Source organism: Vicugna pacos, chromosome 1 (genome assembly GCF_048564905.1).
Source record: "Vicugna pacos chromosome 1, VicPac4, whole genome shotgun sequence".
NCBI lineage: Eukaryota > Metazoa > Chordata > Mammalia > Artiodactyla > Camelidae > Vicugna > Vicugna pacos.
Window position 1 is genome coordinate 116613872 of NC_132987.1, and position 23602 is coordinate 116637473.

Sequence of the window (23602 nt, forward strand, 5' to 3'; positions counted from 1 at the left end):
TTGTTGAAAAACATGAATTAAGCTCACTCAAGAAGAAACAGAAAAGCTGAATAGCCCTGTATCTTTATTATGGAATTCCAAATAATCTTTAGGGGAAAAAAGAAAATACTGGCTGAGTCACAGCAGGGGATGACACACAGCAGGTGCCCACCTTTGTGACCTCACCTGTCACCGTGATGGAGTCAAGGTGACAAGCCCCGGCAGCTTAGCCAGCTGTGCCCTGGAAAAGCTGAGTCATAATGAGATCACAGCTCTCCATAAATCTCAAGGTCCCTAATCAAACATATTTGGATCTTTTTTTACGCTAAAGAAGGTGGATGAGGGAGTTCTAATTTCTTGTCCACATTTGGGGATTCACTTTCAGTTGAATTTTGTTGGCACAGAGTTCACTGAAAGAATATTATATATATATATATGTCTTCTTTGGACAAACCTAAAATGCACACTTCGCACCCACAGGAGTTATGTAAGATGAATAAAAAACATTCGGATAAGAGGATTGGCACATAGTGACAGTTGCATAAACATTCTCTCCCACTTGGGGGCGCACGGGGAATCCCACAGAGCGAGGTACCCGGCCCACACCTGTGCATCTACTCATAGGATCCTTTCTGTCATTCCCTCTTGAGTTTCTTTTAAGCAAGGAACGGCATCTACGTCCTGAGAAGCAGTTGCCGTGTCGAAATAATTTCACTGTACTCAGGGAAAACCAAACATTCTCATTTTGCGGGCGCACGCCCAAGAAAATTACTCAGCACTTGTTTTTCTGCTTTTGGGGTTCTCCAACAATAGTTTCTTCAATCCAACTGCAGTGAAATCTCTAGACGTTATCGACCCACCACCGTTGTTTTGCTTTGAGGGAACCACCTCTTCAACCCCAGACCACCGCTTGGCTCAGACGCGGGAACAAAAGGGCGCAACGCGGGGAGGGGGCGGACCCGGGAATGGGGCGTTACGAAACCTTCAGGAACAGACAGCCCCTCCTCGGAGGGGAGGGACGGAGGACCAGAGCCTCGTTCTCTACAAGTTACAGCGCTGGATCCTAGAACACAGCTCTTCCTGGCTTCTCTGCCTGTGGCCGGGCCTCCGCAGCGCGCACCGCCGGTGGCCCACAGTCCAGTCTGCTCTCCACCCAAGGGCTCCGCGCGCCGGGCACCCAGCCATGTCATCCTACACCCGCGTGGCGCTGGTGACCGGGGCCAACAAGGGCATCGGCTTCGCCATCACGCGCGACCTGTGCCGGCAGTTCTCGGGGGACGTGGTGCTCACCGCGCGGGACCCGGCGCAGGGCCGGGCGGCCGTGCAGCAGCTGCAGGCCGAGGGCCTGAGCCCGCGCTTCCACCAGCTGGACATCGACGACCTGCAGAGCATCCGCGCCCTGCGCGACTTCCTGCGCAAGGAGTACGGGGGTCTCAACGTGCTGGTCAACAACGCGGGCATCGCCTTCAAGAGTAGGTGCGGGGTTGGGAGGCCCCCGGGCGCTCCGAGGGTGCGGGGCAATGAGCCGCAGGAGCCCCCCAGCCATCCACTTGAGTGATCGGGAAAGGCAGCTCCCGCCCTCGGGATGCTTGCAGCTCTCGCCTTCCGTGGCGGGTTCTCGCTCTCCGCGGAGTCCCGGGAGCAGTCCGCCTCGCGCAAGACCGGCGCGGCTGCCGGGCACAGCGCGCCCCGCCCGCCCACTGGCCTGTGCGGGCCTGTGCGCAGCCTAGGGCCCTCCCAGAACTGTCAGCTGCTGCGCTTTGCTAAAGAATCGGTCTCCAGGGAGGGGACCACACCCTGCTAAGCTCATCAGCTTTCTAATGCAAGAAACATTTTCTCTGCCAAGGGTCTCCACGCTCACTTTGCGCTTTCGCTTTCCTTGAAAGGGCGCATTCATAGACACCGGGAGGCATCTACTCCGGACAGGAAGTGAATCTCGGAGACACAATTAGCGCGCACTTGCACGTTAGTGGACTTGAGAGTGTTTAACGGAGAGCTTTGATAGGCTCCGGCAAAAAGGAAGCGAACGTCGTTCCCACCCCCAGGGAAGCTTTGTTTGTTATCAAACATACAAGTGTGGTTTTTAGTAGCATCTTCCTTTGGCCGGGGGGGGGGGGGGCGGGGCGGAATTAGAGTTTACTTAGTCTGCTACTCAAGAAAGTTATTGATCTGCCAAGTGATGGGGGTAGAAATAAACAGGCCAGCCTCACTTACAGCGTAGTGGGGAAGAGAAACCCAAGAGGCAGAGCGGAGGGAAAGGAAGCATTGTGAAGCGTTAAGTTCATCCCCTTGGCCTTGGGCACTCGCCAGCGCTGTGCACCCGCAACACCGTCTGCGGGCTTTCTTGGAGCGCTGCGAGTGGCGGCCGGCACCCCAGCCCCAAGCCGACGGGGCTGAGGGATTGGTGGATAAATACCCGGCTTCCTGGACAGCGCACGGGGAAACACTCGTGTCAGCTGGAAGCTCTCGCCGCTCCAAGTGTGGGCGGTCGACCCGCCGCACCCGCTGGAACTGCACAATCTCCCGCCTTGCCCTACGCTCACGGAATCACAATCTGCGTATTAACAGAATCCCCATGTGCCTCCCATTGCCCTTCAAGATTGAGAACTCCTGGCTTTGATCACTGCTGCTCAAAGGGTGGCTCCCAGAACAGTAGCTGTAGCGTCACCTGGGAACTCGTTAGAACTGCAAATTCCGGAGCCCCACCCCGGACCTTCTCAAGCCCAGACTCTGGGGGCGGGGCCCAGAAAGGTGTGCGCGCACCCGCCCTACAGGCGACTCAGATGCACGCTTGAGGGCTGAGACCCACAGACATAGTGATTTAAAAATCACTTGAAAGGTGGCTTGTTCTGCCTTCAATTAGAGATAGATCCGCTTTTGTCATATGACTTTCTGGGGGAAATGCATGACTTTGTTTCCTTCTCTTTTTGAAAGCTGATGATCCAACGCCGTTTGATATTCAAGCTGAGATGACGCTGAAGACAAACTTTTTTGCCACGAGAAATGTCTGCATAGAATTACTACCGATAATAAAACCTCATGGTAAGTCCAGCCATGGTGACTGTCAGGCTGCATCCTTGTAGCAAGGAGTGAGCCCCTGGGTGGTCCCTCAGGAATCACCCAGGGATGCTATTTCTGTGCAGGGGGGGGGGACATAGAAAATTGCATTATTTTCTCATAGTACCTGACTCCCTCACCTGAACGTTTCAGCTCTATTGAAAGATATGTGTGATACATGGCGATGCTCTTAGGTCCTGTGTCATGAACTCAACCTTAGAATGATAAGGTGTTGCAAGTCCCAGAAGGCCTCTTGCCTTTGAGCAACTTCAGTGAGTCCTCGGCTCCCCAAGGAGATGGGGAAAGGGTCTGTTCTAGCATTATTATGAATTTTCCTATATTCCTTTTTCCTTGCACCAACATTTGTCAAGCTGATTCAGAATATCCCCCCAAAAAAATTTTATTAGGAAATATCTTGCCCATGCTTTCAAATATTCAATAAATAACATTTACTACTTTTCCACAAAGATTTGAGTGCCTACAGTAACCCAGGCATCACGCTGGGTGCTGGAGATACAATAGGAAGCATTGTGGACACAGTCCTGTCCATGGAGCACTGAGTCCAGTGGGGGAGACCATCGCTGACAAAGAATCCTAAGTGTGTAAATGACAACTGTGCTGGCAGGTGGGGAGAGAAGGCTTACTTCCTTGAGGATTTTCTTTCCCAAGAAGTCAACTGTGATTCTTAGGAAGAAAGACTGTGGTTCTTAGCAGAAATGTACTTTTCTTAATTTAACATTTTGAATAAAGATGATCTCTAGTGCAAAAATATTTAAATCTAAAAAAGATGCATGGTGGTGGGAATAGCTCAGGACTAGAACATATGCTTAGCATGCATGAGATCCTGGGTTCAATCTCCAGTATCTCCATTAAAAAGAAAGACAGAGAAGGAGAAGAAGAAAAGGGAAAACTTTACCAAAAAAAAAAACTAAAATAAAAAGACGCATGGTGAGAGTTCCACCCATCTACCCATCCACAGCCTCCCACAGGTAATTCTCTTTATTGGTTTCTTAGTGGGATGGGATCAGAAAGCCCATAGGTAGAGTTGCAGGTGCTCGCTCAAGGAAATTTTGCGTACAGGGACATGGAGTCGATGAGTGCCCAGGGCCAAGAGGATGGGGATTTTAAATGGAAATCTAAGCAAACTTCAATGCATATATTTTTTGCTCCCCTTCTTACAAAAACAAACAAACAAACAAAAAACAAGAAAAAGGAAATTAAGAATAATGTTTGCCACCTTGCTTTCTTCTCTTACTACATCTGGGACTCTTTCCAGATCAGGACAGAAAGCTGTCTTATTCTTCTTTACAGCTGCATAGTATTTCCTTGCAGGGTGTCTTTACCAAGTGTCAGGAAGGCTTCCCCCTCTGGATTTTAAAATCACAGAATTTAAAAGCTGCAAGGTATTGAAGAAAACTGACCTTAACTTTACAGAGAAAGAAGCTGAAGCCCAGAGAAGTGAACACGGCCAGGTAGTAATAGAGCTGGAAACAATACCCAAGTTTCTTGCCTTCAACCTTCAATCAAATCAGGAGAGTTAGTTCTAGTGGGGGAAGTATTACAGAGCCAAATGATTGCAAACCAAGCCACTTCGAACGATAAATGAAGGCTTTGGGGAGGTTGGGGGCCCACGGATCAACCCAGAGCTGGTAAATCACTGTCTTTAACCAGTTTTCCGTAAGAGTAATTCCCAAAGTGAGAATCTGGTTTACAACTCTTGAAAATATTAGTGAATTTTCAATAAACCTCATGTTTACCTGGAGAGCAAAACGCTGATCACCGTTGCCTCCTGGTTTGTAGGGAATCTTCTCCCCATACAAAGCTGATTTAAAAGCCACTCTTTATTTAACTTTATAATCGCTTTAAAGAAAGTTATCCAGCTTGCTTATTGGTTCAAGACTGAGTGAATAGGTTAATCCACTGTTCAGCCACTAGAGGGAGCTACTTGCCCACTTTTCCCAGAACGCAGAGAGGGTTGTTTCTGGACCTCAGCAAACGGTGGTGGTGGTGGTTTGGGCTCAGCTGGGCTGATTGAACCCATTTAGCTGTTGCGACTGTCACCCCTTTGCCTCCGCCCTAGAGGTATGCCCTGAGATCAAAAAGGACACTTCTTCCTCTTAGGAATTTTTTTAGTTCCACTGAAAGCATAGAATATCTCCTGTAATGTGTTTTCCTTTTCTTCCTTTCCTCACTGAATTTAATTCCTTGTAGCAGCCAAGTGCTTGAGAACAAAGCTGCTTAGAAAGTAATGAAGAACACAACATCCCTGAAGCAGAATTCCTGGCCAAAATATTGAAGTGAATCTAACCATAAAAAAAAAGCCAATCCAAATTGGGGTGGGGGGGGAAGTACTACAAAATATCGGCTTAGACTCTTTAAAAAGATCACTGTCACCTGCTCCAGACTGAAACAGACTAAAGAGATAGGACAGCTAAATGCAATCTGTGGTCCCACACTGGGTCTTGGATGAAAACAAACCAAAAACTTATCCAGGAAGATTATTGAGACAATTGGGGATATTTGAATACAGACTTCAGACAATGGTGTTGTACCCTGATAAATGTCTGGAGTGTGACCACATTTTCGGTTCTGTAAGAGAATGCCCTGACTTACGTATACTACAGGGTTTAGGGTGAATGTTTTCGGTGTCTGTCTACAATTAAGAGAAAGAGAGAAAGCAAATGTGGCCAAGTGTTAAACAATTGGTGCACTTAGGTGAAAGGTAGATGGGCATTTATTAAACTATTCTTGCAACTTCTCTGTAGGTTGCAAAGTTTTCAAAGTTAAAAGTTGGGAAAGAACTTATGTTTTACCAGAGAGAGGGAGAGAGAGAAAGAAGGAAAGAAAATGCTAAGAGTCTTAGGTACCTGGGTGCTCAGTGAGAGGCTCGTGTTAAAGGACAGAGTGAGGGCATCCCTGTGTTGGGCTGGGCCCACAAGGATATCTGAGCATGTGTGGAGCTGGGGGGGGACCCTGCAAATGTGTCCCTGTGGTGAACACCACTCAGAAAATGAGGTAAAATCCAGTTATCCTATCGGATACAGAGGCTGTAGATTCAGGGTAATATGTGAGAAAAGAACCCCCCAAATTTGGTGTTTTTTGATGTTGGACAAAATGTGTAAATTTACATGTTTACTAGTTTGGGGATTTCCACCAATGCTTCAGATTGTTTTATGGGTTTTGGCCTGCGATTTTTATTTTATGAACAGAACCATCTCTTCAGTAGTTGTGAATCATTGTTAATATCAAGAGTAACTCATTAACTAATTATAGTTAATTATTTAACTATGGGCTTAAAAAAGCAATGAAAATCAAAACGAGGATTGAGAATCAACCCATTCCACATGTGAAGGTACCATCATTAAGGAGATGTGGGGGGGGCAGAGGGGGCAGGATGTGTTTTATAAAACTACCTCGTGGGGGTGGGTATGGCTCAGTCGGTAGAGCACAAGCTTAGCATGCACGAGGTCCTGGGCTCAATCCTCAGCACCTGCATTTAAAAAAAAAAAACTGCCAGGTGATTCTCCTACAGACCCACCTCCTGCGCACCTAATGGAGAATCATTGCTCTTTAGCACTTGTTATTGACGAAAATGCGTTCTTCCTTTTGGCAGGATAAGGGACAAAACGTTAAAACCCACTGGTGCCTTCTTGAGTCATGTCTTCCTGCCTTTTGGAGGTATTTTTTATGCCGTATAGAGTTATTTTTTTAATCAGCAAGTAAACATGCACCATGACTCAATCGCGTGTTTGTCAATAGTCAACCAATGATGGTTTACTTGTGCCATGCTTCCATATTTTATTTTGTTTCAGGCAGAGTGGTGAATATCAGTAGTTTACAGGGTTCCAAAGCCCTTGAAAACTGCAGTGAAGATCTTCAGGAGAAGTTCCGATGTGAGACACTCACAGAGGAAGACCTGGTGGACCTCATGAAAAAGTTTGTGGAGGATACAAAAAATGAGGTGCACGAGAGGGAAGGATGGCCCACCTCAGCTTATGGGGTGTCCAAGTTGGGGGTCACAGTCTTATCAAGAATCCTGGCCCGACGTCTGGATGAGAAAAGGAAAGCAGACAGGATTCTGCTGAATGCATGCTGCCCTGGGTGGGTGAAGACGGACATGACTGGGGCTCAGGGCTCCCGGACTGCAGAGGAGGGGGCTGAGACCCCTGTCTACCTGGCCCTCCTGCCTCCAGATGCCACCGAGCCTCATGGCCAGCTAGTCCGTGACAAAGTCGTCCAAGACTGGTGAATGTCTGCTTTGACACTTGATGTTTAATAAACGCTTGTGGAATGAATGGATGGATCCTGCATTGTGGTTCGAGTCTATTTCTGTACTCGGGACCATCGATTAGAATCTCCCTGTGAGGAAGTGTCTAGTTCTGGACTGGAGCTGAGCAATTTTGCTATTACCCAGACGCTAGCCTGAGAGGGTGATGAACCTAGCCCAGTGGCTCTCAAATATTAGAGGGCATCAGAATCACCTGGAGGGTGTGTCAAAACATTGCCCAGAACTGGGGCCCAAGAGTGTGCATTCTAACAAGCTCCCAGGAGCTGCTGGTGTTGGGATGGCACTGACAGAAACACTAGTCTAGTGAGAGGTCTCAGGGCTGGGGAGCACGTCCCAGCCCTTTTCCAGCTGTCCCTTGCTGTTTCTAGGTTGTCGACTCGGTAAAAACAAGTGATTCTCTGTTTCCTTAGCTCTGCAAGCCTGCTTTATGTCTCATTCTGTTTTATCATATTTGAGTACATTTAAAATGGTTCTTACACTTATGAGGTTGTATAGCTTGAAGGACTCTTGAAGGAGGAATGTCCTTATTTTGTGGGGATTTGATTTCTTCCATAATGGGCATTTGGGTTTTGCCTTCCAGAATGTCTGCAAGATTGCCCTGCCACTCTTTTCATCTTGTTCGTGCGAGGGCAACTTTGTCCAGGCCATCTCCTTGCTCCGACACGTGCATGTTCTCTCCTTAACCTGTTCCCGCTCCCCTCTGAGCTACAGCCCACGGTGATCTTTTCAGATGCCTCCCTGAGCCCCTTTTGTAGTCCCTCTGACAACAGGCAACTCCATGCTCACTGCTTTCAAATGGGATGGGTTTTGCAACCAGACTCCTGGGTTCTGGTTATACCCTATAGGAAAAAAAGACGACTTGGAGACCAGAGGACCTTATGAAAGAGAAGAAATATACTTGCAAGGAAAGTCTGCAAGGGATTCAAGACTCCAGAAGGTATGGCTAGCCAAACAACAAAAATACGACAGGTGCACAATGGGCAAAATACAAATGAAAGATGTCACAGATTTACCCAGTTTGTGATGGGCTGTTCAGTAGGAGAGAGCAACTTTGTCATTTGATTATGACCTCAAAGGTCACACTGAATCTCATGACAACAGCACTATAGAAATAAGGGCCAATGCTGTTTTCCATTTGGGGATCAGTAAAGTATGGAAATGCTTAAGGCTTCATTTTGGGGGGCAGGACGACACAGGTGACACTGGTATTTCTGGTCTACCACAGGGTGGGAGGTATTTACGTTTCTTGACTCTGACTTGTGATGGCAGCACAGCGAAGTGTCAGCCTAGCTCTCCCAGCCCTCACACTTTTCCATCCACTTTGGGGGAAGTCTGAATCCCACTCAGACTGCATTTCACTTCCTTTAGCCATCTCCCTACATTGCTTGATGAATGCCCCCCGCTCTCACGTTTGCCTCAGACCACAGCCCCTAAGGCATTTTCATGACTTCTTCTTCGGCTCTAAAAACATTTCAATGGCTTTCGATGTCTCCTGAAGACCTTTCATACTCTCGACTTCCTCTGCCGCCAGCCCCCAGCCTCCCGCCAGGGACGGGCAGAAGCATGGGGACCGGGCGGCACTTTCAGGCTCTGCCCGATGGAGACACAGACAGGAAGTGTGCAGGTAAACAGGCTCATCCCTTTCGTTTCTTCTCCTGTTTGTGTCTCTAGCCGTTTCCCACCTTGACATTTTCGGATCAGCAAGTACCCCGCTTAGAAGACCCTTCATTGTGAGCTGCTGATTGGAACAGCGTTTCTCATTTTTATGGAAAGGTCATAGGGGGGCCCTTACTGGACGGTCTGCTCAGCACCCTTTTCCCAAGAATTATCTTCTGGCCCCTTTCCTCCCAGCTTCTTTCCCATGTTTGCATCTGTGGCAGCTGCAAGGTGACTTTGTCCTCTGTTGACTGTTCCAGCTGTGGACCCTTCCTCCGAACAGCAGGACCAGCTGGACTGGATCAGGGAAAGCTCAGAGTTGCTCCTGTGAGTGGCCATGCCCCACCCTACGTGGTCTAAGGAGCAGAGGGAGCCACTCATAGCCAGTGATGGAGGCAATCGACTCTCAAGAGAACCAGTTACAGAGTGGCCCAAAGGGAGACAGCTCCCCTCCCCACTGCGGCATCCATTCCCTGGCCTCAGACCATCCCTGTGAACCTGGATTCTAAGAGATGCTCCAAGATACCCTTATATCCTTAAAAGAAATCTCCCTTTTCCTTAAGCTAGTTAGAAGTGGCTTGTTGCTGCTTACAACCAAAAGGAATCTAACTAATAGAAGTGAATGAAAACATTTCTATGGTATGCTGTAGAGGAAAAAAATAATTAGGCTTGGAATTAGAAAGAAAAAGCATCATGAATTGAGAACCCAGGGCATACTGGGCCGGATGCCATGCTTAGTACTTTGCGGACATTGTTTTACATAATTCTCACAACCATCCTTTGAAGTAGGTATTAATGTCATTTTACAAACTAGGAAATAAAGGTTGGAGAGGTTGATTAACTTACACAGTATCGCACAGCTAAGAGTCAAGAGTCAGGATTGTGTCCCGGACTATATGATCACAAAATTCCTGGGTGCCTAGCGCTTGGGACGTCCAGCTTCACTGTTATGAGTCTAAAGACCACAGGCAACTTCCTTGGTGTAAAAATTAAGGAAGATGATACAACGAATCTAAGGGATTTGTAACCATATGGTTATTAGATCCCCAAATCAGCCTCTGGGTGAACTTTTCCATAAAGTGGATGAATGAAATACGGTTTTCAAGAGGTACATTTTAAATGGATTAGCTCATAGAACATGTTTTTTAGGCACCAAATGGAGCTTCTCTGTGATACAATTTTCTAGGTTGACACACGTGTAGAAACCCAAACACAGCATCAGCTTCAGACCTGACCCTTAGACTTCTCCCTCACCTACTGAACCGCAACAAGAATTGGGACAAGAACCTGAAAGGTGACACAGTGGAGATGAAACAGGTGATAACAACGATCCTGACAAAGGCTTACTTGTTACTGCAAGTCAACTACAAAGTGGGCACAGCATCAACCACAGAACGAGGCGAGGCTTCCCGCCAGGTGGGTGGAGAAGAGACGGGCTTACAGGATCACCGACATCTACACGTGGAAACTCAGAACGCGCTCACCTGGCCAATCTCCCTAGTAGGTGGGCCGGCCTGAGCCTCCGACTTAAAATACCTTCTTTATTGTCCAAGGGGGTAAAGTTCTGATTGAAATCAAACCTGAAGCGCCCTAACTAGTTTGAGTGTCATTATGCAAGGAACCTACTCTATGTCTTCAACAGATGAACATAGGTCAGTAGATCAAGGGTAACAAGACAACTTGACCCAAGTAAACAGATTGCTTGCAAGAACTAACTTTCAAATCTTAGTGCTCTATGGTCAATCATGATTATAAGTGGAGTTCTAAGGGTTTACACTACCCTTATTTGTCAAAAGTAATTTAAATTAACCTCCCACACACCTGGCGTTCTTTAGAGCTAGGTGACCTAACTACAAAGCACATGTATTATTTTATCTAAATGCATTAGGAAAAGAGCTGTACATGGTGGTTTTGTACAGACAGGCTGATTCTCTCTCTCTTGTTGATGGTGGGTATTAGACAGTTCTGTTATCTCTATTAGTTCAGTGGAGTGTGGCTAGGATTTGAGGAACGTGGGGGAAAAAAAAATCACCTGGTTTGTCAACTTCACTTTTGTATAAACAGACTTTATCATATCTTCAGTAGGAAATCAATTTTCATGAAATTAACTCTTTTTCTTGCTAAATGCTCAATCCTTTAGTGTTCCTGTTTCTACTTTAAGACCATTCCTAGAATTGACTATTAGAGGATTTACATTTGGGACACGTGGCGTATGCCAAATAGATGGAGATGGAATCAGAATCAGAAGCCTGGCCAGGCCAGAGGTCCAGCATCCCAAACTGTTAAAATATTCTTAGTGTTTGGGGGGAGGTAACAGATCCCCTTGGGTATCTGATACAAACTCTATACTGTTTCTTTAGAAGCATACATATACACAAAGTATTCTACACAATTTCAAAGTATTCATGGACCCCCCGCCCAACTCCCCCCTCCCCAGAACTCTTTCATGGATGGTCGAGCATTCATGAACCCCAGACTAGATCTGAAGATTCCTAAGGACCCATGAGGGGCTACACTGTTAGAGGCCTCTACAGAAACCACACCCTCAGCCAACAGGTGGCACTGGCCTGGTTGGCTGGCAGCCCTAGCTGGTGCAGTCAGGATGCTCAGGTGACCTTTGCCTGAGTCTCGTCATCAAGGCTGTTTTTGCTCTGCAGCTGTCAGACCAGGTTGGGTGGGTCTGGACTGTCCAGGTCCAAAGGCTCCCAAGGATGACAGGAAGCGATTAGCGAGTTTATCTGGAAATACTAATGCTCTTTAGACTTGATGGGAGGTCTCCTTTCTGAGCCAGAGCCCACATAAAGAAGCTCACTCCAGGAATTAATTACCTCAACTCTTCTGATGCCGAGGGTCAGAAAAGCGCGGCCTGTGGGGAAGGGGCACCTTATTCAGGGTCTCCAAACCTCCTGCGGCCTGAGTGTGTATGGAAGGGTTCATTCTGCTTCCTCCCCAAGGGTTTGGGTGTGGTCCCGACGGTCATGTGCCATGGGCCGCACCTTTCTTGGGTCCAACGGATCTCCTCGTCTGTAACTCCAAACCCTCCTTGGGCCAGCTGGTTGACTGACCGATGTCCCCTTTCATTTGGGTGTGTCGGGGAAGGCCTAGATGAGGGGCGAAGCAACCCTCCCACCTGGGCGAGGCCCTCCCAAGGGCAGACCTGCGGCGAGGACGGGAGTTAGGTGCTCAGGCTGAAAGCGACGCCTACCACCGGAAAGCTGCACAAGACTTAGGGTGCGACCGGGGCACTCCGCAGTCGGCGCCCAGGATCCGCCCCAGCGCGCCGAGGACCCGCCTCTCGGCCCCGCCCTCTTAGGTCCCGCCCTCGGCCCAACCCCACGCAGCGAGGGCTCGCCCTTGGCCCCACCCCCATGCGCCGAGGGCCCGCCTCCCGGCCCCGCCCTCCTAGGGCCCTCCCTCGGTCCCGCCCCAGGCACTGCGGGACCGCCCTATCCCCGCCCCCACGCGCCGAAGGTCCGCCTCCCGGCCCGGCCCGCCTAGGTCCCGCCTTCGGCCCCGCCCCACGCACCGAGGCCCCGCCCTGTCCCCGCCCCACGCACCGAAGGTCCGCCCTGTCCCCGACCCACGCACCGAGGGCCCGCCCTGTCCCCGCCCCCACGCGCCGAAGGCCCGCCTCCTTCCCCGCCCCCACGCGCCGAAGGCCCGCCTCCCGCCCCGCCCAGTGTCCTGGAGCCGCGGCCGCTGGGGCTCGGGCGGGGCTCTTCTTCCGCGGTGCCGGCTCTCGGCGGCGCCGCAGCTCCCGACCGCTCTACCCGTCGCGTCCAGGTCGGCTCCTCCGCGCTTCCCGTGGGCGCGCCGCCGAGAAAGGCCTTCTCCGCCGGTAAGTCAGGCCCGTGCCCTCAGTCACCAAGCGAAGCTGAGGGAGCCGGGGCGTCTCCTCCCGCGGGCCCGCGAGCGGCGGGGGCATCCTCCCCGGGTGCACAGGATTCGGGCGGCGCCGTGGGACGGCTCCGGGGTGCAGGTGGCTCCCCCAAGCGCCGCCTGGGCCCGCGGCGCTCGCTGCTGCAGTGCGGGGGCGGCCCCAGGGAGGCCGCGAGTGGGCGTGTGCTCCGGCCCGAGACCCCCAAGGGGCGGCCCCGGAGGATGAGCAGGGTCTCCTCCCACTTCCCCCGGCTCCTCGCGGCGAAGAAAGAGCGGCCGGACTCCGCGTGGCCTCGCGTCCGGCAGGTGGAGGTCAGGTGGGTCACGGCCCGCCCTCCCCTCACCTCCTTCGGCAGATGCCGAAGATGCGGCTTTGTTTGACCACGGTCTTATTCGGGAAGCAGGGCTATGGATCCAGACCTTTATAAGATGAAGGATTTCTTGCTAAGAGAAGACCCCGCAAGTCTTCCAGATTGTCCCCAGGAGAAGGGATCCGAGCCGCAGTATGCGCTCTGCCCGCCTGGCCCCTGCGTCTTGCAGGATTGCCTGCTGCTGCTACCCTGGATGGTCCTTTAGCAACTCAGTGCGGCTGCTTGTGGGGACTGTTACCGCAGGTGTTTCCCTGACCTGGGAAAGATTTTGGTAAGGCAGTGGAGGTCTCTTCTCCCCCTAAAGCCTGCACCAATTGATGTCTTACTTTTTTTTTCAACTGCATTTTAATTACCACTCTAAACAACCCGATTCAAATAATGTGCCCTAGAGTTGATGAAACCGATGGCAGACGAGTGTTTCTGTGCTGTGGACTAAGGATCATTACCTACTGATAAGTGTTCTCACTCATAGGAGGGTGGCTGTTTGACATTTTTCACTGGTCTCCGTTTTCATCTAACTCAGAAACATTTCTTCGTGTAAACATCTCTAAAATTAACTTCTTGTGCATCTGGCTGGTTGACTTTTCACTTAAACTCGTTTTTCTAAAAAAATTAAGAATGGTTAAGGTGAGAGTCTTCCCGCTGACATTTTCCATCTTCAGGCGGTCACGTCTGGTCCAGTATGCTTGTTGATATGACTGCTCCCATGTGTAACTAATTGGTAGCAGGCTGTAGAGCCCAGTTTGACTGGGCTGTTGAGTCTCTCATAGAAGAGGCATCCAGAGTAGATTGCAAAATCATTGTCAAAAGAGCTCTTCAAGGGCCACGCTGTTAATTCCACCTGTAGCATAATGTGGTAGAGGCTCTGTGGCATCTGGCTGGATTCCTCATTCTGTCAGTCGTTTGCTGTGTGAACCCAGCAGTTTTCTGGAGGGTCTGATTCCCCAGTATCCTCATCTGAAAGCTGATAATACCCATCTCTTCTGACTGTTGTGTGTTGCCTGAGAAAAATACATGCATAAATCCGGAAGACTTGCTTAATAGCACAGTTATCAAGTGCCGTATTTTGAAATAAAAGAGCTTGCTTGAATGACTATTTCCAAACTTCTCCCCTGTACTGTTAGTTACATCAAATAGTACCGTAGTTCTTAGAGCCTCAGGTAACACTGAACTGCTGCCGTTACCTGCTCTTACCTGGCTGACGCCTTCGTTGCCACAAGCAGTGGTGCCCCTCTGCTACCCCGCCTCCTGAGCACACAGGTTATTGCCGATGAGGCTCTCTTCCTGTTAACAAGCGCCCACACCTGTGGACTTTGAGGATGTCTGTGTTAGCTGGGCTTCCTTCCTCTCCTTGCCAGTGTCCCTCTGTTATGTCAGCCCACCTTCTGTCACTGTGTGTGCCCTGTGAAACTGAAATGATGTGTTTAGGTATTTCCTCTTTTATTAGGCTCTGAGCTGTGAGCGTGGAACCCTGCCTTGTTCACATTTCTTTCCCCAGTGCTGAGACACCTAATACAGTGGGCTCCATGGAGTACTGCAGTGGTTTGGACACACAGAATTTCAGATTTGTATATTACCTGGAATTAAAAAAAAAAAAGGAAAAGAACTTACGGACATGTTGGAATGTCCTAAATTCATATGTCTTTACTTGGTAAAAGAAACAAACCACCCCTCTCATTACCATGCTTAATATTTTCAAAAGGTATGACGACTATTATTTCAGAAAAAGGGAAGACTTTTCCACAAATGAGCAGACAGTCTTACTGTGTGGGTGCGTATGCACAGTACAGTATGTATGTGTTTTTAGAGAGGCCCCGCGTGTGCGGAGGCTCTGTGGCAGGATGAGTCCGTCTTAGGCAAGCAGAGTGCCTTGAGGAGAGAGGCAGGTGGAGCCTTGTAGGCCCCAGAGTGGGCTGATTGTAAGCGCAATGGGAGGAGTGTAAGTGTGGTGGGGAGGTGCTTCATGCTTTACCAGGACTTGGAGCGCTGTGTGAAGGTACATTGGGTTGGGGGGAGAGTGAAGGAGGACCCTTAGGAAGCTTCTGCAAGCTTGTGGGAGAAAGATGGCTTGCACAGTGGAGATGGGGAGCAGGCAAATCCATGGGTATTTTGGAAGAAGAGCCAACAGGACTTGGATTGAGTGTGGCAGGTGAAGAGGAGGAGGAGTCCAGGACGATGTCAAAGGCCCCATAGGTGGGAGGGCCACTTTCGGAGGAACGGAGGACCAGAAAGGGAGCATGTTGCACAGATAGACTCGAGAGTGGAGGGTTTTTTAAAAAGTGTTGTTGAGGTACAATTTACGAACCATAAAATCCATTCATTTAAGTATACAGTTCAGTGATTTTTAGTAAATTTATAGAGATGTGCAGCCATCACCATAATCCAGTGTTAGTACATTTCCATCACCCCCCCAAAAGATCCCTTGTGCCCCTTTGCAGCTACCCCATGACCCCCTCCCCACCCTAGGCAGGCTGACCCACCTGCCATCTCTATAGATTTGCCTGTTCTGGGCGTTTAGTATAAACGGCATCATACAGTACGCGGCCTGTTAGGGCTGGCTGCTTCCGCTGAGCTTGTACTTTCCAGCTTCATCCACACTGTCACAGGTTTCAGTCCTCATTCATCCTCATAGCTGAATAGTGTGTCGTCGTGTGGTCAGACCGCGTTTTGTTGATGGACACTGGGGAGTCTAGTTTGGGATGTGCCAAATTTAAAACACTTGTGCCATTTCCAGATGAAGAAGTCAAGGGGCCATTTACATGAATCTGGGCCCTGGATGGGGCACTTTGGGTGGTTATAAATCTGTGGGTCATTGGCAGAAAGATGGTATTTGTAAGTGAAAGGAGTGGAGAAACCACTGAGGGTAGAGAGAGAAAGAGGGCCCAAGCTTGGTGTCCAGGAGTGTTGGGCAGTCAGGTAGCAGACGGTGAGCCTGTAGACGGGACCGCACAGCGGAGGGGTGGGAGGGGACCAGCACGGGGCCGGCGGCCTGGGGGAGTGTGGGCTCACAGGAGACTGTTTGGAGAAGGAGGAAGTGGTCTGATGCACAGCCCTCCTGAGAGGTGAATGAGGAAACAAGAGTCCACTGACGTTGGCGACTTGAAAGTCGTGTTGGCCTTGAGAAGACTGGAGCGTGCCCAGAGCAACGGAAAGTGAAGTAGGAGGTACCACGGGAGCCCTGCGACTGCCCCAGGTCCATCTGTGAAGGAGTCAGGCTTGAAGGACACATTGTACCTGCAGTCCAGTTCGTTCCGTCTGTGATGTTTGCCTTTTCATTTGCCTGACAACATGCAGCTTGGTTAGCAAACTAGCCGCAGCTCCATGGATTTAATCAGATCACCATTGTTCCATGTCTCTCTCTCAGACTGTGTGCTAGTGAAATATTACTTAGGCTCATAAATCGTTCAGGACTGTGTTTGGTTGTGAACACCAGAAAACTCGATTGAAGGGTGGAACAAATGAGCTCTTCTGTGCAGAAAACAGTAAGTCCAGAGGCGGAGCATCCAGCGTTGGTCTGGTGCCTTCCGGGCCCTCAGCTGCTCGGTCCTTCCACTTCCATACAGAAGTCACGTGCTAAAGATGGCTCTTCCCTCTTGGTTGAAAGATGTGGCTTCAGTTCCAACATCAAACCTTTGTTCCAGGCAGAGAGAAGGGGAAGGGTGAAGGACAAAAGGCCAGAGGAGTCTCCACCACCAGTTTCTGCGGGCGTCTCATTGCCCAGAGCGGTCACATGGCCACCTGGCTGCAGGGAGGCTGGGAACCATAGTGCTGCCTGAGCAAACTGAGGGTTCCCTTAGTGTGGAGAAGGGGGACAGGGAGTTTGGGGGAGGTGCCTGTCACTCTTTAAATAGATCTTAATCAGGTGAAGCCTAAAGAAGGGAGGCAGGTGGGAACCCTCAGGTATCACTTTTGAGAAAACTTTGGCATATGAAGCTTGGTGACAAGTCCAGGGAGCGATTGAACAGTTCCATGTCTTGTGGAGTACTTTTCAGAGCTGTAACTTGTTTGAATAGACTGATGGGTTGACCTTCACATTTTTTTTTTAATTGAAGGAGTGAAAACAGAACTTAAGCATGCATTTCTATATGTTAAAATGTAAAAATGATGGATGTTTTCAAAAACCCAGATTAGTGCAGCATCTCATGCTGTTCTTTGTTTCCTTTTGTCATATTGGGGATGAAAAGAAGACGAAGGGAAATGGTTGCTGTTGGCATTGGGGTCACGCGGTCTGTGTCCCAGGCTTTGCAGCAGCTGCAGTGGTTCATATATAATGAATGCATCTAGCCACAGAAAAAAGTAAAAGAATCCGTCAAAGCATATACACGGGCAAGAATGAAAAGATGACTGCTTGGGCCCTGGTGTAACAGCAGGTGTAACCTCCATCCAGACGCTGCACCCAGAGGAGGCCCAGAGCTGTCGGGGCAGCACCCTGTCCGGGGCTCGGCAGGTAATTGGCGCTTAGTAAATGAACAGGCATGTGGTGGATTTCTGCCAGCACTGCTGTCAGGCACTTCGCTCTTACATCCTTATGTTCTTTAGCTGTTTTTTCCCCACCTGACTTTCTTGTAGGATATTTCCAACCCTCTATCCAAGTCTGGTTGTAGAGGGCTGGATTGCTAACCAGACTGTTCAGTTAGGAACCACAGATCTGCTTCTCTTTAGGTTTTGTAAATGCCCTACACTGAGAGGGACCATCTGCATTCAGAATTACCAGTTGGCAACAACTTGCAGTTAGCCACTTTGTGAATTTTGCTTCTCAAGTGCATTTTGTCCATTAAGTGGGACCCTAGCATTTCACTTCTTTCTGCTCCGTGCATTTATCTCCCTCCGAGTCCAGGAGGTCCGGAACTGTTTATCTTTTATCTCCCCTAGCTCCTGGCTCAGAAGCCTTGCTAAATATTTGAGTTGGACTGCCCAGCGAGCTTGTGCACAATTGTGTTTGTGGACGCGTGTCCTCTGGCGCTCTGGGCTGGGGACGCGTCTCATCCTTGAAGAGCTGCCTCATTTGTTTATTCTTTGATTCCCTTTTAGGTACCTTCTCTGCTGCAAGAATGTAAGATGGAGCCAGAAGAGCAGGAACTATTGAATGATTACAGATACAGAAATTACTCTTCAGTGATTGAAAAGGCCTTAAGAAATTTTGAGTCCTCAAGTGAGTGGGCGGATCTCATATCCTCCCTGGGCAAGCTCAACAAGGTATGTGGGGCTGGGAGCATTGGGATTGTGTGGGGGCGGGGACATAGCTGCCCTTTTATTACTTCAAGGACGTGTCTTTTTAGTGTTACACTACATGCTGATTACAGCCATCAGATAAGAGGAAACACCTGTAACTCTGTCGCCCAGCGTTACCCACTGTTAACCAGTCAGCATCCGTATCTCCTTCCAGCTCTTTTTCCCTAAGCACAGAAGTACAGTGTGCATACAGCCAGTAGAAGAGCCAAACAGCCTTTCTCTCAACAATATTTAGGTCTAAACAAGGTAATAAGTTTTTAAACTGTGCAGTTATGCAAAGATGAATCATCCTTTGTGTAGTGCTTAGGATTTTTATGACTTTTTCTTACCTGGTCTACTTTTTTTCACCATTTTAGTGCCAACTGGTAACTCCTAGAATAAAGGATGAAATAAGTACTGAAATCTGCCCAGAAGTTGTGTGTGTTTGGACAGGGGAAAATGGGGCGTGGCAGGTCTAGGAAGACCAGAACTGGTTGCATGTGGGCTTGACCTTGTGTTCTAGAGATGGGACCACTGTATTTTCCCATCCTGCCCAAAAGGAGGGTGATGCAGTGACGCCCAAGCACTTGGGTGACCACTGTGTCCTGTAGGAAGCAGATATGTGGGCTTGGAGAGGCTGTGCCTGGCTCCCCATTGCTGTGTGGCCAGGGCTCCCGGCTGTGACACCTGACACCTGTGAGCCTGAGTGCCATATGGAAGCTGGGAGATGCCCAGCCTACTCTGGGAGGTCCCCACTCCCCAGCGCACACACACCAGGGGACTCGAACAAACCTTGCTAAAGAGAAGGAATTTGTCTTTTTACCTTTTTAAGGAACGGGGGGGTGGGGGAGGAGTTAGAATGCGAGTGGCCTGACCACGGGGACAGCGTCTGGGCAGCCATCCAGCACCAACCGCCAGAAGGCAGCTGTCAGCGCTCACAGATGGCACAGTGGAGATAGGCAGTTATTACAGGTTGTCGCTGGGAAACTGCACGGTCTCTGCAAGGTGGATTTACAACACGGGAGCATCGTGGCTGGTGCTGGCAGGGAGGGAGACCTGTAATAAAACAGCAGATAAGAGTTTGAGAGTGCTTTGGTTGTAGGGCTGTAACTCAGGATTTTTCTAGCTGACATTCACTGTCTTGCATGAAGGTGGGCTGCTTTTTTAGGGGAAAACAAGGAGCCCTGGTGTGGGATTTGGGCATATTCAGGTTTTTCTAACTGTGTCAATAATTACTATTTGACTCTCCTGGAATCTAAAAACAGCATCCTTTTTTGGGGCGGGTGTATTTAGTTTTTTGCTCTTGAGTTAAAATTCATGCAACCATTCAACCATCTTAAAGTATACAGTAAAGTGGCTTCTTGTTCGTTCATGATGTTGTGCAGCCATCACCACGGTCTAGTTCCAGAACATTTTCACCCCCTCCAAAAGGAAACCCTTGCCAGCCCTCCCCTTCCCCAGCCCCTGGCAACCACTAATCTATTTTCCATGTCTACAGATATTTCATATAAAAGAAATCGTACAATAACATGGCCTCTTGTGTCTGGCTTCTTTCATTTAGCGTGTTTGCAGGGTTCATCGTGTTGTTACGTGTGTCAGTATTTCATTGCTTTTTATGGCTGAATAATGTTCCATCGTGTGACTGGGCCACATTTTGTTTATCCATTGAGTTTCTACAGTTTGGCTCTTGCTGAATAATACTGTATGAACATTTGTGGACGAGTTCTTCTTTGAACACCTGTCTTCATTTCTTCTGGGTATATACATAGGAGTGGAGTTACTCAGTCATACGGTAATTCTGCATTGAACTTACTGAGGAACCACCAAACTGTCTTCCTCAGTGGCTGCCCCGCTGTGCACGCCCACCAGCGATGTATGAGGGTTCTGATTTCTTCTAATCCTTGATGACATTATTTTAACCATAAAAAACATATTTTAACCATAAAAAATATTTGTGGTTGTTTTTATGTACCTTCTAGGTTCAGGCATTATTGTGGAGGTTGTTTCTAGAGTAATTAAACTCATATTACTTATTAAAAAACACTTTTTTCAGGGTTTTTTTGCTGATAGCCCTCTTAGTGGGTGTGCAATGGTGTCTCATGGTTTTGATTTTTATTTCCCTAATGACTAAAATTTTGAGCATCTTTCCATTTGCTTATTGGCCATTTGTATATCCTCCTTGGAGAAACTTCTATTCAAGTACTATGTCTGTTTTTTCACCATGTTGTTTGTCTTTTTATTGTTGATTTGTAAGAGTTCCTTATATATTCTGGATACTGGCCCCTTATTGTATATATATTGGGCACATATTTTTTTCCCCAGTCTTTGGGTTGGCTTTTCACTTTTTTGATAGTGTCCTTTGATGCTCACAATTTTTAATTTTGATGAAGTTCAATTTGTCTGTTTTTTCTTTTGTTGTTTGTGCTTTTGGTGCATAGCCAAGAAACCATTGCCAAATCCAAGATCATAAAGATTTACCCCTGTGTTTTCTTCTAAGAGTTTTATAGCTTTAGCTCTTAACGTTTAGGTCTTTGATCCATTCTAATTTTTTTTAATTGAAGTACCGTCAGTTACAATGTGTCAATTTCTAGTGTACAACACAGTGTCATTCTGAGTTAATTTTTTGCACTTGGTGTGAGGTGCGGCTCCAACTTCATTCTTTTGCACATGGAAATCCCACGTTGTTCCACATGTGAAAAGCCATCTGTTGAAGAGGCAGTTATTTTCAAGGGTCTTGGAACTCTTGTTGGAAATCAGTTGACCATAGAGAAATGGATTTACTTCTGGACTTTCATTTTTTTTTCCAGTGATCTATATGCTTATCTTTATGCCAGTATCACACGTTTTGATTATTGTAGCTTTGTAGTAAGTTTTGATATGAGGAAGTGGGAGTCTTTCAACTTTGTTGTTCTCTTTCAGAATTGTTCTGGGTTCCTTGAAATTCCATTTGAATTTTAGGATCAGCTTTTCAATTTCTGCAAAAGCCAAGTGGGATTTTGAAAGGGATTGCCTTACTCTGTAGATGGCTTTGGGAACTATTACCATGTTAACAATATTATGTCTTCTAATCCGTGAACACAGAATGTCTCCCCATTTATTTAGGAGCATGTGCATTCTGAGGTAGGTAAAATTATGAACTTGAAAAGTGCAGTTCTTTAGCAATGAGGTATTCTATGAAACAAACTTTGTTTCAGTAGCCCTGAAAACTTTCAAAAGTTTTTAATCATTTTAACCTGTCTTTTAGAATGCAGGTGATCGGATACGGTTGAGTCTTTCTTTAAGGAGCTTTGAAAGCACTGGCCATTCGTTCATTCATTCATTTATTCAGTAGCCTTCTCAGTGCCTGAAACATGCCAGTAGGTAAGTGCCAGGGCACAGCAGAGAACAGAACTGACAAGACCCTACCCTCACTGTAGCGGGGGTGGGGGAAGCTGTGTGATAAACACAATATACATGCTGTTAGGTGGTGATGAGTGCTGTGCCAGGAGTGGAGAGGGGATGGGACGGTGAGTATCGGGAACACTGTGATTCAGTGGGGTCATCAGGAAGCCTTGCTGAGTCAGTGCCAGTTTGAGACACACTCAGGCTCTGGTGGCCAGGGAGGTTGTCATGAAGCAGGCAAGGAATGGGGAGACCGCAGGAAACAAGGCCACAGAGGGGAGGGTTGGGGGGCATCTGATCCTGTAGGTCCTTTAAAACCGGAGTCTGACAGTGGCCCCTAAGGGGGGAAGCTGCCCAGCAGAGTGATGTGGCCCGGCCTCCGTTTTAGGTGCTAAAACCATTTCCAGCTGCTCTAGTGAGGTGGGGTCAGGCAGAAACAGGGAGACCACTTAGGAGCTGTTGCTGTAACATAAGTGAGCCAGCGGGGAAGCGTCTGTTTTTGGAATAGACTTCAGAGGTGTAGCAAATGGGCTTTGCCTGTGGATCAGATGTGGGATATAAGGGAAAGGGGAATGGGGTACGACTTGCAGGTTTCCTCCCAGGTCTTTAGCTTGAGAAGCTGAAAGGGTGCGATAGGGAGACGGGAGAAGCCGGCCCCGTGGGCTGGGAAGGGAGGCCAGGGGTTCCCTTTGGGACGGGTTAGTTTGCGCGTCCAGTGGATGTCCCGTGGCTGGTGAGATGTGAGTCGTATGGGGTAAGAGTTTAAAAAGACAACTTCTGTTACGGTCGTTACCCAGTTGCATGTAACCCCACTCCTGCGTCCTCTTTGCTCCAGCTTCCTGTTCTCTGCGGCCACAATTAGGTAATGAGGAGAGCAGCCCCCTTGATGAGCTTGCAGGAAATCCATGGGATGAGGGTGACACGTCTGTCCCACCCTCGGCCTTGCTAATGACAGCTGACATCATAGAGAGCCTACTGTGTGCTGAGGACTCAGTGTGCATAGTTATATGTACTTACAGCGTGGCTGGAGGTTGGACTCAGACGCAGCAACTTGTGCAAGATCACAGTCAGCAAGTAGCAGAGGGAGGACCCAGGTCCTGTCTGCCGACCTCCAAGCTTCATGCTCTGGAGCGGGGCCCCCCGACTGTTTTCATGTCAGTGTCTGTACGGCTCACATAAGCGGACAGGAGAGACATCTCTCTGCTTTCTTTTTTACCAAACAAGGTAGAGCTGATTATTAGCTCCATTTTACTGGTGAGGTTAGCTAACTGCCCAGTCTCATACGGCTGCTGAGTGGTTGTTAAGGGTTGAAGTGTGTCCTCCAAAAAAAGACTGGTCCTGACCCGCAGTATCTCAGAGTGTGACTTACTTGAAGATCCAGTCTTTACAGAGCCGGTCAAGTTAAAAAGAGGTCATTATCCAGCATGACTGTGTCCTTATAAAAAGGGGAAATTTGGACACTGACATAGTCATGCGGAGAGGGAAGATGCCATGTGAGGATGAAGGCAGAGATTGGGGTAATGCAGTTAAAAGCCAAGGAACCCCAAGATGGCCAGCAAACTGCCAGAAGCGCAGCCTGGAGCAGAGTCTTCCTAAGCCTCAGAAGGCAGCCGCCCTGCCGACTCCCCACCTCCGTTTCTGGTGTTGTAAGCCTCCCCGTGGGCGGGGCTTTGTTACGGCAGCCCTAGCAAACTGATACCAGGGTATTCTGAACACTTAGGTGCCAGGGCCCAGCCTTCGACACACGGTTCCTGCTCTCATGGAATGTAAGGCTTTGTTG

At 48.7% G+C, this 23602-nt stretch overlaps 2 protein-coding genes and 1 long non-coding RNA gene across 4 annotated transcripts in view; all 3 read left to right on the forward strand.

The window, feature by feature from the left end:
- The first annotated feature begins 611 nt into the window (after positions 1–611).
- Positions 612–7337, forward strand: LOC102540637 (carbonyl reductase [NADPH] 3). Its single transcript, XM_006204986.4, has 3 exons — positions 612–1451; positions 2914–3021; positions 6849–7337. The coding sequence occupies exons 1-3, from the start codon at positions 1163–1165 to the stop codon at positions 7283–7285; spliced, it is 834 nt and encodes a 277-aa protein (XP_006205048.2). The 5' UTR covers positions 612–1162; the 3' UTR covers positions 7286–7337.
- Positions 7338–9237: 1900 nt separating this feature from the next.
- LOC140701163 (uncharacterized) lies at positions 9238–10570 on the forward strand. The gene is made up of 2 exons (XR_012080084.1): positions 9238–9307; positions 10167–10570. It is a non-coding gene; the product is annotated as an uncharacterized lncRNA (long non-coding RNA).
- Positions 10571–12676: 2106 nt separating this feature from the next.
- DOP1B (DOP1 leucine zipper like protein B) overlaps positions 12677–23602 on the forward strand; it is a 103445-nt gene continuing 92519 nt past the window's right edge. For both annotated transcript variants that reach the window (XM_072969030.1, XM_072969035.1), the window contains exons 1-2: positions 12677–12818; positions 18262–18426. In XM_072969030.1, the coding sequence (XP_072825131.1) occupies positions 18289–18426 (138 nt within the window). In that variant the 5' untranslated portion in view covers positions 12677–12818; positions 18262–18288. The remainder of the gene's footprint in view (positions 12819–18261; positions 18427–23602) is intronic.

What these genes read in the sequence shown, in the direction of transcription:
- LOC102540637 (XM_006204986.4), top strand. Translation starts at nt 1,163, where the DNA reads ATGTCATCCTACACCCGCGTGGCGCTGGTGACCGGGGCCAACAAGGGC. An exon ending in CGCGGGCATCGCCTTCAAGA is followed by an intron (nt 1,452 to 2,913) that starts GTAGGTGCGGGG and finishes TCTTTTTGAAAG; the next exon opens with CTGATGATCCAACGCCGTTT. An exon ending in ACCGATAATAAAACCTCATG is followed by an intron (nt 3,022 to 6,848) that starts GTAAGTCCAGCC and finishes ATTTTGTTTCAG; the next exon opens with GCAGAGTGGTGAATATCAGT.